The following is a 17,179-nucleotide window of genomic DNA, read 5'->3' as shown; positions in this document are numbered from 1 at the left end:
GGGTTGTTTCAGATTAGTTGAGGATTAGTAGAGCTTGCTCAGGAGATATGGTAATAGGTGGGAATTTAAAAATTCTCAGTTCTAATTGGTTTTCTTGTGTTTTGAGAACATGGTAAATCTTTCATACTTACAGAAGCCTATAAATTATGGGGAACAACCTAATGTATGATTTGTTTTGCACTCAAATTCTTTGCCAAATAGTCTTAATATACTTGAGTTTAATTTGCTCAAATTAGATTATATTTTACTCAATTTATGCTGATTGAAAACTTAGTTGGTCTTTCTCTCATGGTAATAGTCATTAAACAATTCACTAAAAACTACTATATGAATTTAAAAACTCCATTTTGAGAAAATTATAGATTCACGTGCAGTGTAAGAAATAACACAGATACTGTGTACCTTTTACCCAGCTTCTTCCAATGGTAACATCTTTCGTGAGTATAGTACAATATCCCAAGCAGGAAACTGATAATGCTGTAATCCACCTATTTTATTTCGATCTCACTGGTTTGACATGCACTCAGTTGTATTTATGTGTATTTAGTTTTATGCAGTTTTGGCACGTGTTGATGCACGTGACCACCACCATAGCCAAGATACAGAGCAGTCTGAGCACAGGAGTCCCTGCTATGACCCTTTTATAGCCACAGCCACTTCCTTCTCCTTTCTTGCTTGCCCCCAATACCTGGCAACCACTAATCTGTTCTCTGTCTCTGTAATCATTATATGACTCTTAAAAAAATTAACTGTGCCTTGTTTCTAAGTCATTGGAGAGCTCTAAATACTAACAATAGATTTGTGTGGTTAAAAGGAAGGAGAAAGGATGAATACGCGTGAAGAATGACAGCTCTGTGTGGTCACCTTCCCAATGCTGTCATCTTAACTTGTTTCTAAGCCGTGCCGTAGATAGGCACATTTTATTCTTAAATCGTTTTTGATTTGCTTCTTGTATGAAAGGGTCATGGGGAGTTTTATAGTTTATTGTCAAATGTGCAAAATGGCCTGGTTGTCAGATTTAGTTCTGAGTTGGAGGTCATGTTGTGAAGGATTAAACAACTTGAGAAGTATAGACACTTTGTGTTTTGTGTATGTGTGTGTATTTATGCTTGTATTTTATATGTATTGCTTGTTTTTCTTTGAGTGAAAAAAAAAGGACAAACGGTGGAGTGGGGAACACATTCATAGTTGGTGATTTAATTAAAGGTGGGTGATTCAATAATATTTTCCCCAAAGCTGTCAGTTTATTATAGCAGATCCTTTCTGTCTTTTAACTGAATATTACAGACAATGAATTCTAAATAATTAGAAACATGTTTCATTTTCAGACTCTCTTTACAATATAAAAACTCTGGCCACTCTCAAGGGAGTCATACTGTCTTGTAAAATAAAATATTAATAGGTCTTTATAAACTCTTCTAAGACCTGTGTGAAAACATGGTGTAGACAATTAATAAAACTTATTTATTATATAGTTCTTCAATACTAGAGTATATAAGAAACCTTAAACTCCAAGCAAAATACCTTATCATAGACCAGCTCATCCTTCTGTTGGACTACGGAAAATAGAATGTCTAACCTCAAAGAGAATTCATTCTCTTTAAACATACTATTATTTTTTTTCTTTACATCCTGTGAGCTGGCTACCAACCCTGCTTTGAGGGTCAGGAGCTACCCAGACACCATTCTTCAGCAGAATTCAATAAACATACTCTTTTGCTCCTTTCCAAATTAAAGTCATATTTGACGTATGAATATTATATTAACTTTCACAGAGGACATTACATACAATTAAAGAAAATTCACTTTATGAAAGAAATATTTTTGCAAAATTATAAAATAATCCCATTTTAACAATTCTCTTTTACCTTTGTTTTTTTACAACCACCTTGTGGCAAATCATTTACTTGAATAAGGCAATGATTTTTACATAAACTGTGTCTTTTAAAGTTAGGATAAAATAGTTATTTTTTGAAAGATTAACTTAATTGAGATGTAGATTTACATGCAGTTACAGAAGAAAAGTACAGAGAGAACCGTGTATCCTTTAACCCGCTATTTCCAGTGGTAACATCTTACAAAACTATAGCATAGTATCACCGCCAGCACATTAACGTCGATTCAGTCAAGATACAGAACATTTCTATCCCCACAAGGACCCCTCCTATTGCCCTTTTACAGAACACTTACTTCCTTTCCCCGCTTGACTCCTCCTCAGCCCCTGGCAACCACTACTCTGTTCTCCGTTTCTGTAATTTAATTTGTCTTCTTTCTTTTTCTTTGTCTGCTTACTAGAAGTTTGTCAGTTTTATTGTCTTCTCCAAGAACCGGCTCTCTGTTTCACTGATACTCTATATTCTTTTGTCTCAATTTCACTGATTTCTATTCTTACCTTTGTTATGCCCTTCCTTCTCTTTGCTTTGGATTTATTATATTCGATTTTGAGATCAGAGATTATGTTGTTGATGTAAGACTTTTCTTCTTTTCTAATGTAGGTATTCAGTGCTATACATTCCTCTTAACATTGCTTATTTGTGTCCTGCACACTTTGATAGGTTGTATTTTCATTTTCATTCAGTTCAATGTATTTTTTAAAAAATTCCCCTTGAGACTTCCTTTTTCACCCAAAGATTATTTAAAAGTGTGTGTTGTTTAGTCTCCAGTGTTTGGAGGTTTCCCTCTTATCTTTCTGTTACTGATTCCTTGTTTGATTGCACTGTGGTCTGAGAGCATATTCTGTATGATTTCAATTTTAAACTTGCTGAGATCTGTCTTATGGCCCAGGATATGGCCCACCATGGTTTGTGTTCTGTAAGCATGTGGGAAGAATGTGTATTCTGTATTGCTGAGTGCCATGTTCTATAAATGTCCACTAGATCCTCTTGGTTGATGGTGTTGTTGAGTTCTTTTCTATTTTTGTTGATTTTCTGTCTAGTTCTATCAGTTGAGAGAGGAGTGTTGAAATTCCAGCTCTCGTTATGGTTTTGTCTGTTTCTTCTTTAAGTTCTATCAGTTTTTGCTTTACATATTTTTCTGTTTTCTGATGTACATGCATTTAAGATAGCTATGTCTTCTTGGTGGAATGACACTTTGTCATTATATAACGTCTGTCTTGGTCTCTAGTAATTTTTTGCTCTGAAGTCTAGTTTATCTTGTATTAACATAGCTGGGGAAATAGGGCATCACCCTGTTACTGCTCACGGAGGTAGAAGTTGAGGTTCCCCAGCCAACTGCTGCTGCATTTAGGGTGGAGAGTTCCTTGTTACTGTGGCAGGAGGGTGGGTGTGAATTCTGCTCCCCATGTGTCTCCACCAACTCCACAGTGAGGTAGCCTCATTTTTGCTAGACTGACTCTCCACTAGGTCTTTTCTGATACTACCCCAAAGTGGGGGATGGAGAGACATCTTGTCACTGCCAGCTTGGGATGAAAGTGTAGGCTCCCCACATAATCTCCATTGATACCTGGAGGGGACCATGAGAGGCCTTGTCGCAGACCACTGTGGGTAGAAGTCCCGGCTCTCTACTTTGCCCTGAAACCACTCTGGGGAGGATGTAGGGGCACCTCCTTACAGTGTGGCTAGGGTGGTAGTCTAGGCTCTCCACTTGGCCTTGGTGAGTGTGGATTGGGGTGGAACTGTAGTTTTTCTGTGGTGTTTGGCTTGGGTTGAGCTGTTATTGTCTACAAGTTTTCTGTCTTCTCATGCTGCTCCTTTCCTTTTTTTGCGGTAGACAGCAGGGTTTTCTTGAGGGTTTTTTATTTTTTATTTTTCTCTTTTTGGTCAGCCCCTGTTGGTGTTTCAGAGTTGCCAGCTTCTCCAACTCCAAGTTGGGAGTGTATGAGGTAAAAAGAAAATGCAGAGAATTTACCACAGTAGTATTCTTTAGGATCTGAGGTCTCCAGCAGATCTGTTTTCTGCTCTCCACTTTTCAGAATCATCTTATGTTTATTTGATATACGGTGTCCAGAGTTTTTAGGTGTACTTACTGGGAGGAATAGAGGGAAATACATATATTCCATCAACACCAGTAGAAGTTCCAGAATGCTTCTTTCAAAATATACGTCTAATTTCTGGATTCATGTTTGCTTAGAAATGAAACAAATGTGAATATTGTAATTAAGAACATTCACATATCCTGACATTAATTGATATCTATAAGGATAATTTTAGGTACTTTCAATTAAATATACATGATCAAATTAGGGCTTCTTCTGGCCTTCAAATATGTGACAGACTGAAATTCAGTATTTTATTTCAAATTGTGAATGATCACTTGCCCAGGATAAATTGCTATCATCTGTTTTTCTAAGTGTTCTACTTTGTTCTGGATGTTAATTGTTGCGTTTAGAGTAACAGACATTGACTCTGAAAACCACTCTTCTGTATTAAGTGCACTATGATTTTAATGTCCCTCTATGGTAAAGAACACTTGTTTCTGTAACAAAGGCAGAAGGGAAAGAAAGCAGTATAAAAGACAAACATTTCCCCACTCTCACTTGAAATGACTAAAGATCAATTTAACAGATTGTCAATTAGCACATGCTAATCAAACTTACTCCTTGTTAAACTGGCCACATTTTTTTAAGAACAGAATTATCTTTAGAAGCTGTAGGTTACATGATAATTATGTTCCTGAAAAGATTATCCCAGTAAAAAGGCTGCATTTGCACAAAAGGAAACAAAAATGAATTTGTTCAGGTAAAAATGGTACAAGGGATGATTTGAAATGTTGATGTTGAATAATTGAGGTCAGATTTCTCTGAATCAAATTTATAGTTCTGAAACTTGGTCACAGATTACCCAGTTTTTTCTGGGATTGAGGTGAAAGAAAGTAACTATGGAACTGAAAACACAGCCAGAAAAAACCCCAAAATAAAAATAAAAAACCCAAACAACTTGAATGGTGCCTGACTTTCTTCCATGCCCACTCAGATGACTCACCTCTTTCCATTTCATTCTCCCTTTTTGATAAGTGAGAGTTTGTGTGTCACTGTTAGAGTAGCTACTTTTAACTCAGAATCTTCATTGTGTTAGCTTGATAGCTAAATTATAGTGTGTGTTCCAATCCAAAACTTTAGCTTTTGATTGTTTTCTCCTTTCACATTAAAATAAATGTGGGTATTGAACTATGAATTGTCTCCAGAAACTGCTAAAAATGCACACCCATTTATGGATCTCCTCTTTGTATTATAAATTAATATATAATGTATAATAATATATTATAAAATAATAAATTCATAATTTTCAGGATTAAAACCATTTTTTGATGCTAAAACTGGTTCTTATGATAGATATTCTTTCTGTATCTTCCATTTCAGTTTAACCTGCAAGTCTATAATTTTATGTCATTTAAAATCATAATTATTAATAATCTCTAGGTTTATTTCCCATGGCTAATAATGTAAACATCTTTCTATTTCTAACATTCTGTGCATAATGTATGGACAACAGTGTTGCCCAGCATAAAAAGATTTGTTTTTCCACTTTCCTTAAAGAACAATTCTAGAAAATAAGTTTATTTGCAGCCTGAAATTAAAGATTTGGATTTGCAAAGGGCTTTACTATTGGGAGTTTGTCAGTTAGGTAAATTGGTATGTTTTATCATCATGTTTGATTTAAGAATCTCCAAGTCTCTAAAAGAAAACAGAAATGCAAAGCTCTGGACCCTACTATTGTTAATAAATCCACAGAAAACACAGTTTTAACTAGTCTCATTCTAGAAAATAGATGACCACTTACAGAAAATTGTGATTATTTAAAAATATAGTTATAAATTTTTGATACCTTTCTTTAAGAGAGAAATTTAATTCTCCTGATGAGTGAAAGTTGGTGACTTGCTTTTAATAAATAGAATATGATGGAACTGACTGTGAGTGATATCTGAGACTCAATTATAAAAGGCATTGTGTTGGGAGGAGGGTATAACTCAGTGGTACAGCATGTGTTTAGCATGCAACACGTCCTGGGTTCAATCCCCAGTACCTCTGTAAAAAAAAAAAAGGCATTATGGCTTTCTCCTTGCTTTCTGGAATCACTTACTCTGTGGGAAGCCCTTTGTGATGTTGTAAAGACACTCAAGCACCCACATGGAGAGAACCGTCAGCTACTGAGGACCTAGGCCCCCTGCCAATAGCCCTGTGAGCATACCATCTTGGAAGTGGATCCTCTAGTCCTAGGCATCTATGGCTGAAATCTTGACTGAAACCTCATAAGAGACTCTAAGCTAGAATCACCTACCTAAGCCTCTCCTAAGCTGTGAGATAAGTAATGTTTGGTATTTTATGCTACAAAGTTTTGGGTTAATTTGTTACACAGCTATAGATGACCAATACAGATCTTCCACTCCTTAAAATCCTGTCCCTCTGGAATCTCTCTTGGTACCAAATGAATTGTATCATGTTAGATGGAAGCATGACTTTGTTATTAAATTTTCTGGAAATTAAGTGTGATTTGAAGAGATGTATATGTATGCCATGTTGTCAGAGGTGGATTTTGGTGGCTTTGTAATGTGTCAGCTTGGCTATGTTAAACTATTTCCCAGAATCCCTTCCCTTTATGTTTCTGATTAGGATGAGCCAAAACAGACATTTTTTTCATGACTGTTTGAGGGCAGAAGTGAAGCAGCAGGCATTTTGTTTTTTACACTGAGATGGTCAAGGGAGGCCCTTATGTATCTCACAGATGTTTCTCATCTGCTAGTTTATCTCATTGGAGAGGGATAGCAGCGAGGCCTGCAACTGCCTCATCTTTCCCTGGGTCCTCCTTTAACTTCTCTGATTCCTGGGTCAAGTGTGTATTTAGGTTCCATGATGAGAGTGCCAGCTACTTCAGCTGGATACCTGTATCCTGAAGGTTGGAGGCACTGAGAATTCATATGGTGTGAACTCACAGTGTGTCCTTATGGTTTCTAGCTCATGCTCATGGGTCCAGCTTATTTTTACTCTCTCTTTCTTTACACTCATATTCTCTTTTTGACTATCTGACCTGCGGATTTCTAGCTCCAGCATCAGATAAGAAAAATTAGCCTTCTGGAAACTGTTTAACCAGCTCCCACAACTGTATATAGGTCAAATCTCTGTAGCAAATACTTTATTCTATTTCTATCACTGTTTAATCTGTCTCAGTCTCTTAATAGTTCTGCTTCTCTGATTGAACCTTAACTAATAGAATGATCTTCATTATCAACTTGTACCTTCAAATATGTTGGTTCTCAAATCCATTAAATTAAGTACAAGAATCACCAGGGGTTCCTGTGAAACATGAGGATTACCAGTATCCACCTTCAGAAATAAATTCTGATTCACTAGGTGTGATGTGCAGCCTAAGAATCTGCATTTTACATAGACATCAGATTCAGATGGTCCAAGCACCATTTTGAGCAAATACTTACAAATGTTTTATCATATTTAAAATATATATCCTTGAAATGAACATTTTCCAATAATAGAATTTCCTTTCAGTGCTGGTGGTATTAAAGCCAAATCTAGGTGAATTCATCCAACAAACATTTATTAAGTCACTTGTTGTATAATAGAAACATGCTCCAAGTTGGGAATTAGTATCAAGGTATCTATTGAAAGATATCCAGTAGAAAGACATTGTGTTGGAGTCATTTAAAATGATGGTATATGTCTTTATATTTCTATTAATAATGATCTTTGTGACAACGCTGTGGTTTTTCAGAGCAAGCTCAGGTATAATGGAAGGTTCAGATTTGTGAGAGAGAGTGATTCTGCAATTGCCTTCCCCTTGGCTTCAGCCAGTGAAGTCCTGTTATTTTATATATATATATAAAAATATGTATGTATACACACACACACACACACACACACACATGTATTTTAATAGATGAGGTTTTCTCATGAGGTATTTTACCTGAAGAAAATGTACCACATAAGAATAATTGAAAATAAAAATCTTTGCTATAAAATATTGAACATGTTATTTTTCACATAAAAAGTATTTAACAAGTATCGATTGAATGGATAATGGATATGTTGGTGCATATCTTACCATTATAGAGCCACAGTATTAAGGGAAGAAGGACAAACCCATAGTTAACATCATACACAATGATGAAAAGTTGAAAGTTTTCCCTCTAAGAGCAGGAACAAGACAAGAGTGCGCAGTCTCACCACTCCTATTCAACATAGTATTGGAAGTTCTAGCCAGAGCAGTTAGTCAAGAAAAAGAAATAAAAGTCATCTAAATCAGAAAGGAAGAAGTAAATTCTCTGATGGCAGATGTTATGATATCATATATAGAAAACCCTGAAGATGCCATCAAAACTAATGAAGTTCAGTGAAGTTTCAGAATACAAAATCAGCATACAAAAATTAGTTGTGTTTTATACACTAACAACAAACTTCTGAAAAAAAATTAAGGAAAACAATTCCATTTATAGTAGACTTAAAAATAATAAAAATACTTAGGAATAACTAGAGCTAAAAAAGGTGAAGTATCTGTATACTAAAAATTACAAGACACTGATGAAAGAAATTGAAGGAAACACAAATAAAGGGAAAGATATCCCATATCCATGGATCAGAAAAATTAATGTTGTTAAAATGTCCATAATACTAAAAGCCATCTACAGATTAAGTGCAATCCCTATAAAAATTCCAATGGTATTTTGACAGAAATAGAACAAACAACCCTAAAATTCATGTGAAATCACAAAAAGCCCTAAACAGCCAAAGACACCCTGAGAAACAGCCAAATCACAAGTCCTGATGTCAGACTTTATTATGAAACTATAATAATCAGAACAGTACAGTTCTGGTATAAAAAGAGACACACAGACCAATGGAATAGAATCAAGAGCCCAGAAATAAACCCACGCGTACATGGTCAACTAATCTTTGATAAGGGAGCCTTGAATACCTACTGGGGAAAAGACAGTGTCTTCAATAAATGGTGTTAGGAAAACTGGGTGTTCACATACAGATGAATGAAATTGGACCCCTGTTTTACACCACTCACAAAAATTAACTCGAAATGGATTAAAGACTTAGATATAAGACTTAAAACTATAAAACTACTGGAAGAAAATATAAGGAATTTTTGACATTGATCTTGGCAGTGATTTTTTTGGGTGTGACACCAAAAGCACAAGCAGCAGCAAAAATAAACACTTGAGACTACATAAATTTAAAAAGGTTTTTCATAGCGAAAGAAACAATCAGCAAAATGAGAAGGCATCCTGTGGAATGGGAGAAAATATTTGCAAACCATTTATCTAATGAAGGGTTAATATCCAAAATATATAAGGAACTCATATAACCCAATAGCAAAAATAAACAATCCTATTAAAAAATTAGAAAAGGACTTGGAAAGATATTTTTCCAGGGTAGACATACAAATGGTCAACGAGTACATGAAAAGATTCTCAACTTCTGTAATCTTCAGAGAAATACAGATCAAAACCACAGTGAGATATTACCTCATACCTGAAAGAATGGCCGTCATCGGAAGACGAAACAAGTGTTGGTGAGCTGTGGAGAAAAGGAAACCCTTGTGCACTGTTGGTGGGAATGTAAATTGGTACAGTCACTCTGGAATAAAGTATGGAGATTCCTCAAAAAATTAAAAATAGAACTACCCTATGATCCAGCAGTTTCACTCATGGATGATATCCAAAAGAAATGAAATCATCATCTCAAAGATTAGGTATCTGCACCCCCTTGTTTATTGCAGCATTATTTACAAAGCCAAGACAGGGAAACAACCTAAGTGTCCAAGGATGGGTGAATGGATAAAGAAAATGTGAGACACACACACACAGACACAGAGAGAAATATGATTCATTCATAAAAAAGAAGGAAATCCTGCCCTTTGTGACAGCATGGATTAACCTGGAGGGCTTTATGCTAAGTGAACTAAGTGAGACAGAGAAAGACAAGTACTGTATGTTCTCACTTGTACAGAACCTAAAAAAGCTGAACTCATAGAAATAGAAGAGTGGTGGCTGCCAGAGGCTGGAGGTGGGGAAATGGGAAGATGTTGGTCAAAGGGTACAAACTTGTAGTTATAAGATGAGTAAGTTCTGGGAATCTAATGTGTAGCATGGTTACTTTATTATATGCTTGAAATTTGTTAAGAGAGTAGATCTTAAATGTTATCACACAGACACAAAATGTAATTTGAGTGGAGGCAGGTGTTAACTAACCTTATGTGCTAGTCATTTCACATGTCTCAAATTATTACATTGTACACCTTAACCTTACTTATGTTTATCTGTCAATAATATCTCAATAAAGCTGGAGGAAAAAAGGCAAAATGGTAACGAGAGACCATGTATTTCATAGATGAGTAAACGAAGCCCCTAACCGTGGAATGATTTGCCTGTGGTTTCACTGGTAAAGCTAAAGTTTCTTTCTCTTTCCTGTGTACCATAACTGACATATTACAAGATAATTAACAAAATATTGGGTCTTCATAACATTACAGGAAATTTTCAATATGTTTATTATTTTTTCTAATTATATTACATCTAATATAGTTACTTAATAACATGAAAAATTTCTGGTATGGGATTATTTTTTTAGGCCAATCAGGTAAAAGAATGATTATTCTAAAATCTTATACATTGATGGATTTTGATAAATATCTATTTCAGATAGCTTAATATCAAAACTGAGTTTTCATTATATTAGAAGGTAAAATAATGAAAGATTGTATCATGGTTTTTAAAAATAGTCATAAGCATGTTTTTCTCTGTTTGTATTTGGTTCATGTCTACAGCTGGATTCTGATGGCACCGTGACTATAGAGGAGCAGATAGTCCTTGTGCTGAAAGCTAAAGTGGAGTGTGAACTCAACATCACAGCCCAGCTGCAGGAAGGAGGTAAAGATGCTGAGGAAACTGTGTCCTCCATGAGCCTGCCCCAGTCCTCACAAAGATTGCAAATTTCTTCCTTAGTGAGTAGTAGGGGTTTCTTCATCCGTCATTCCGTGTTTCTGTATAGAGAGGTGGGTAGCAGAATAATGCTCTTTTCATCTCTTTAACCCACGAGCTCTTCCCTCCCTGTGGAAGGAGTGACTTGCCTGATTTGTGAGTTTGGGAATAGCGAGCAGGCCTGTGGACATCGGCCTCTTCCTCACACCTCTCTTTGGGATTTTTCTGCCTGCAGAGCATGTGTACTGGTTTGCCCCTAACCATGCAGTAAGCTTGCAGGGGCAGGCTCTGTACTGGTGTCACCTGCAGTTTTAGGTAGTATGTAAAGTTCAAAGGAGAAAATAAGCCCATTTATACATACGTAGACCATGTTCTCCAAAAAACTTTCTTCTTAATAAAATGATGATTTTATCTCCAACTGCCAGACTCCTTATGTAATTTCTCAATTAGTTCCAAATTCAAGTGGGAAACTACAAAAACAAAATTACAGAACTACAGTCAAGCTGGTGGTGGTGTTGGCGCTCTTGGGTGCTTCTACTGGTGCAGCTTCACAGAGACCTGTAGCTTGTGTTCCCCAGGGTCTGGTGGTCACCTGCACTGCTCATCAGGGCCACTGAATAAAGTTATTTATTAGATTGGAATAGTGGGAAAATTATAACATTTTATATAAGGAAATGCCTCGCTTTGATAGTTGAATATATTTGAAGAAATTTTTAAAAAGAGGAGGTGCTATTTACTCAGCTCTCTAAATTCCCAGCAGTCTGAGTGCAGTGGATGATGTCCTTAAAGCTACACCTGAAAATAAAACACATAATTTGATATCTTCTTCATTCTAGTCTCCCTAATATTAAAAAAAATTGTGGTTGATTTCTCAGCTGGTTATGATCAGAGAATGTGGTCTGCATGATACCGATTTTTAAAAGCATGTTGAGACTTAATTGCTTATATTGGTGTCAATTTTGATAATCCATGTGGTCTTCAAAGGAATATGTACTGTCCAGTTTCTAAGGACAGTGTTTTATAGTGCCCACTAGGTTAAGCTCATTGGTTGCATAGTTCATATATTTTGTATCCATATTTTTCATCTACTTGACCTGTTCTTCTCTTAAAATACCTCACTATGATGATTCATTTTTTGCTTCACACATTTTGAAAATGTTATTGCGTATATGCAAGTTTAGAAATGTTGTATTTCCTGGTAAAATCAAAGCTTTCATTGATATGAAATAGCCCTCTTTATTTCTAGTTTTCTTTGGCTTTAAATATTAAATAACAAATACTATAAATTTATTATATTAAAATAAAAATATTTAATAAACAACATTAGTTTCTTTCTCTCTTGGTTGGTATTTGCCTTGAACATCTTCTCCCATCAAAAATTTTTTAATTATGGTATAATACACATAACATTGAACTAATCATCTTAAATGCTTTTAAGTGTACGGTTCAGTGATGATAAGTGTATTCACATATTGTGAAATCAGTCTCCAGAAATTTTTCATCTTGCATAATTGACACTTTAAATCCATTAAACAACAACAATCATTTTATTTGGGCTTTTCATTTCATCAGCTCTTCCTGTGTGTCTCTTTTACTGCCCACCTTCACCCACTGTTGGCTTCTATTGAATTGACTGTGACTTTTTTTCTTATTTCATCCTCCCTCTTCCTACTAGTTTAGAAGATATATAGTATATTTAATTCTTTAGTGATTAACCCAGAATTTTTAAATATAGATTTAATTTAAGAAAGTTTAAAGTTATCAGTAACTTCCCTCTCTCAAGTAATGTAAGTAGCTTTTGAAATACTTTGCTTCCAAATTATGTTACCGTCATATAGTTTTAATGTATGTTTTTTATAATTTTTCTTCTTCCTGAAATACATCCTTTTTAAGGATTTCTTTATATTAGAATTTGCTTATAGTAAACTCTCAGTTTTTATTTGTCTGAAAAGGTATTTATTTCAGTCTCAATCTTCAAAGATACTTTTTCTAGACATATGATCCTTGGGTGAGAATTATTTACTTTTGGCACCTAAAGATATTATTTCCTCCTCCCCCTGCCCTTGTTATTGTTGACAAATCAGTTCTCAGTCTCTGTTGGTGATTAGTTTTTATCTTTGGCTCCTTTTAAGAGCTGCTCTTTGATTTTGATGTTCTGCAATTTCATTCTGTATGTAGGTATGGAGTCATCTGATTTCCGGAGTCTGAGGATATGTGTCTTTATTCAATGGTGGGAATGTTTTGCTATTTTTTTTTTTTGTCTTTGAAAAATTTACTCTCCCTCATTCCCCTGTTCTCTTCTGGAACTTTAAGTAGACAAATGTGGGAACTTCTCACATACTTTGTGTCTTTATGTCTTATATGTTTTTCTTTTCTTTGTTTTTCTGCTGCTATTTTGGTAATTTGTTCAAATATATTTTTTAATTCACCAGCTCTTTGTTCAGCTTTGTCTAATGACTATTTCATCCATCCATTAAGTTAATTTTGATTATTCTATTTTTCTCTTTTTGGAATCTTCATAATTTTTGACAGCCTTTTTGTACCTTAAATATTTTAATCTCTTCCCTTTTTTCCTTAAACATATTTTATATTCTGAATTTGATAATTAAAATAACCACATTCTTTGTTTGTCAATACTGACTAGCACACATAGGGCTTATTTCCTTGTGTGTTTGATGATTTATGGTAAAGAACTAGTGAGGTCCTCATTTAAAGTACATTCTGTTTTCTGCAAGGTGCTTAGTGGAACTATTGAACTAAATCCACTTTAAACTAAGCCCACATATTAGACCACACGTGAGTGTGAATTTGTGGTTAGAAATTTTCAGAGAAGAATCTTTTTCTCCATTGTTTCCTAGTCCAACTCTAATGCAACCAAGAATGAAACAAGCCAATCTCTTTTTGAAGGATACTTTTATTTCTTGTTCACTCACTAAAGGGTTCATCTTTTGGGAATCTTGACCTTATACAGGAGTTTCCAGTCCAATTTACCAACTTCATCAGGTCTCAGGCTCATCTTTTGTTACCTGAACACAATCAAAATCCAAGCTTTTAGCTGGTAAGACAGTAGAGGCCTCCAATGTAAGCCTCAGTTGCAGTACCTGCTGATCCCATGAAATAATTTCTGGCCTCAGATTTATTCCTTTAATTTGTAGCAAGCTAAGCCATGTTTGAGAAAGAAGGTCTGTATATTAATTTAGCCTTTGTAGGTGTTTTGTACCAGGGAAGAGTTCTCTGAATGGCTAGACAATAAATAGTGTCAGTAAAGGGAATCGCTCAGGTTACCTCTAAAGAAAGCTAACCCCGATACCTCAACCATGCAGGTCTACTAAAAACTAAGACCATTGCCGTGAAGGAATTTATAACCATTGTTATCTATGAGGGCCAAATGAACTGTTTTCTATGAAGTGAGCTGGAAGATCTCTTAGAGATTATCTAGTCCAATGTTATCATCTTTAGTGCCCCTTTAACAGTTCAACAAATATATCATGTGCCTACAGTGTGTTGCTTCTGTAGTGAGCACTGGAAAAAAATGGATCAAATTCTGTCCTTACTCCATGGAGATGCTGATCTAGTAAGCGAAGATGGTGTGTAAGTTTAACAGTAGAGGTATCCCAACTGTGGAACCATGGGAAAGGCATCTTAATTCATCAGGGAGGAATCAGAAAAATCTTTCTGGAGGAGGAATTTTAAAATTAAAGGACAAGTAATTAGATGTGTAGAGGAGGAAGTAAAAAGACATTCTAGGCAGAGGGAAGAGGGTGGGCAAAGACAAGCAACTGTGAATCAGTCACACGCCACAAGAGTTAAACATAAAAAAGGCAAATGATCTGGATGTAAACTTATATAACATCTAAAATTTGTGAAGGTGCAAGTCATATGAAACATGTGGTTGAGTAAATATTAAAAAAGAAAAGATACTTTCTTTGAGATCTTTCTTCATACAATAGGATAGAATTAAATCTGGTTAAACTTCAGTCTAAAGCTCAATGAAAAATGTCTAGTTATATGTAAATTGACTCAAGATTTCTTCACTTTACAAGTGTAGAAAACTAAATGACATTTTGAATTCATTAGCTAATTTAAGAAGTTTTTATTTTTAAATTCTTCTAAAGTTGAGAGATGCATATCAAAGTATTTAGGAGTGAACTGTTACGCTGTCTGCAACTTACTTTAAATACCACAGCAAGAAATAACTTAGATGAAATAAATATGGTAAAATATTACCAACTGTAAATTCTAGATGATGGATATATAATATTCTGTTTTATTTCTGAAAAAATTTTATAATAAAATTTTGTACAAAATTATAAAAAAATTTTGTAATAAAATTTTTCTCTCATGTCTATGAAAGAAAGAACAGAAAATGTAAATGCAAATACCCAGTTATAAAACTATTTAAATATTTAAAAACAAAACCCAAAATATTATTGATCCCAGTTTTATTTAAGAACTTTATGGTTGTGGTATGTTATGGGTAACTGTAGAATTGAAAAAAATCAAGTTAGATTCTTCAAATTTTAGATTGCTCTGTGTAAGTACCATGGTTTGACAAGTTTCACTAATGAGTTTGTCCTGGCACACACGAAAGATTTCAAAGAATGTAATTAATGGTATGAATTTATAAAGGGAGATTGGTGACTCATTCAGCAATTAATTAGTTTCTTGCTAAATAATGAAAGTATTTATTCACATAGAATGTGAAATGATGATCAAAGAGAAGAAGTTAATTAAGATCACCGCATTATCTATATGAGGGCATGACTTTCCCAATCTTTTCAACCTTTTGTGAATATTTATATTTATTATTCTATTTGTCAGAGAGCCATGAGACACATGATTACAACCTACAGAAATATTATTTCGAGGGACTGTTGGCTTTCTGAATTTGGGGGTATGTCTGTGTGTGTATGTGGATGGGGTGGTATCTTTTAGAGAACAAAAAAAGATACCTTTTAAAGCGTGAGGAAAGTATCAGCAGGTTTTTCTCTACGGCAGTTTAAAAACTACATGGCTATAGAATAAACTGATCATTCATTGGCTTTTAGACTTCTATGAAGACCTTACTCCATTATGTGACCAACCCGTGTCAAAAAGCCTCATGTGACATTGCAGCACACATTTTAGAGGGACAACTAGTTGGAAGAACCCAATGATATGTGTCCGGGTACCATTTATGTAGATTGCATAGTAGATATCTAGTAAGGGATCAGATCCAGAGAAATAAGGATGCATGATTTGTTAAAGATGAAGCAAATGGGTGGGAAGCCATATGGAATGCTGTTAAGACAGAAGAGATTATCTAGGGCAGAACTGATGGAAGAGGTTGATTTATTGCACTCTATTTAAACAAGAAGGAAAACAAACTAAAAGCAGGCAATGGTGGAGAGAAGCAGGAGCCAGCGTAATGAGTTCCTGAGTTGCCTGCAGTGTGTAAAGCCCAGGCTTTCATTATGAGAGCAAAATGAGGCCGCTTCCAAGAAAACATTCTCTTCTATGAGAACAGTGTGGGTGACGGAAGACATTTCTTCTGCTTATTGCGTCAACAGTCCATAAAGCAGATCAAGTATTTGTTTCCCTGTGGTATGATGGACTCTAGCGTGCTAATTTCAGTTTATGCTGAATTCTTTTTTGCAGAAATCAGTGTTTGCATGAGATTCTATTATGCTGACTATTCAAAACGGAACAAACATCTTGGCATAATAAACATTAGCTAGAACAAAAATCCTCAGCTGCAATTAGTGTCACTGGTAACTAAAAATTGAGAGAGCTATAATAAGTAGTACTTGTGATAGCAGAATACTGTCCCCTCAAAGATGTCCAAACCCTAATATCTGGTGTTATGCCTGTGTTTGTTATAGCACATGGCACAGGGGCACTGCAGATGGAATTAAGGTTATGGACCTTAAAGTAGGAGGATTATCTTGGATTCTTTGGGTGAGACTAATGTAATCACACAGGTTCTTAAAAGTAGAAGAGAAAGATGAAAGAGTCAGTCAGGGAGAAAAAGAGTGGAGTAGAGATTAAAAATGTTAGGAGGACCTGACCTCCCTTGCTGACTTTGAAGATGGAGGAAGGAGACCATGAGCCAAAGAATGCAGGTGTCTTCCAAAAGTTGGGGGCAGCCCTCAGCTGACAGCCAGGAAGGAAATGGGAGCCTCAGTCTTATCACAGCAAGGAACTGAATTCTTCCAACAACTGGAATGAGTAAAGAAATGGATTTCCCCCTAAAGTCTCAGAGAGCATCACAGCCCCGCCCAGCCCTTGATTCAGCCTTGTGCAT

At 35.3% G+C, this 17,179-nt stretch overlaps 1 protein-coding gene across 2 annotated transcripts in view; it reads left to right on the top strand.

Moving 5' to 3' along the window:
* The window catches only part of PTH2R (parathyroid hormone 2 receptor), a 77,771-nt gene that overhangs the window by 14,511 nt on the left and 46,081 nt on the right, over positions 1 to 17,179 (top strand). For both annotated transcript variants that reach the window (XM_006205241.4, XM_072962111.1), the window contains exon 2: positions 10,743 to 10,845. In XM_006205241.4, coding sequence (XP_006205303.1) covers positions 10,743 to 10,845 — 103 coding nt within the window. The remainder of the gene's footprint in view (positions 1 to 10,742; positions 10,846 to 17,179) is intronic.

The sequence above is a fragment of the Vicugna pacos genome, chromosome 5 (genome assembly GCF_048564905.1).
Source record: "Vicugna pacos chromosome 5, VicPac4, whole genome shotgun sequence".
Lineage (NCBI taxonomy): Eukaryota > Metazoa > Chordata > Mammalia > Artiodactyla > Camelidae > Vicugna > Vicugna pacos.
The sequence above is the reverse complement of the archived record's forward strand: the minus strand, read 5'-3'. Positions and strand labels throughout refer to the sequence as shown.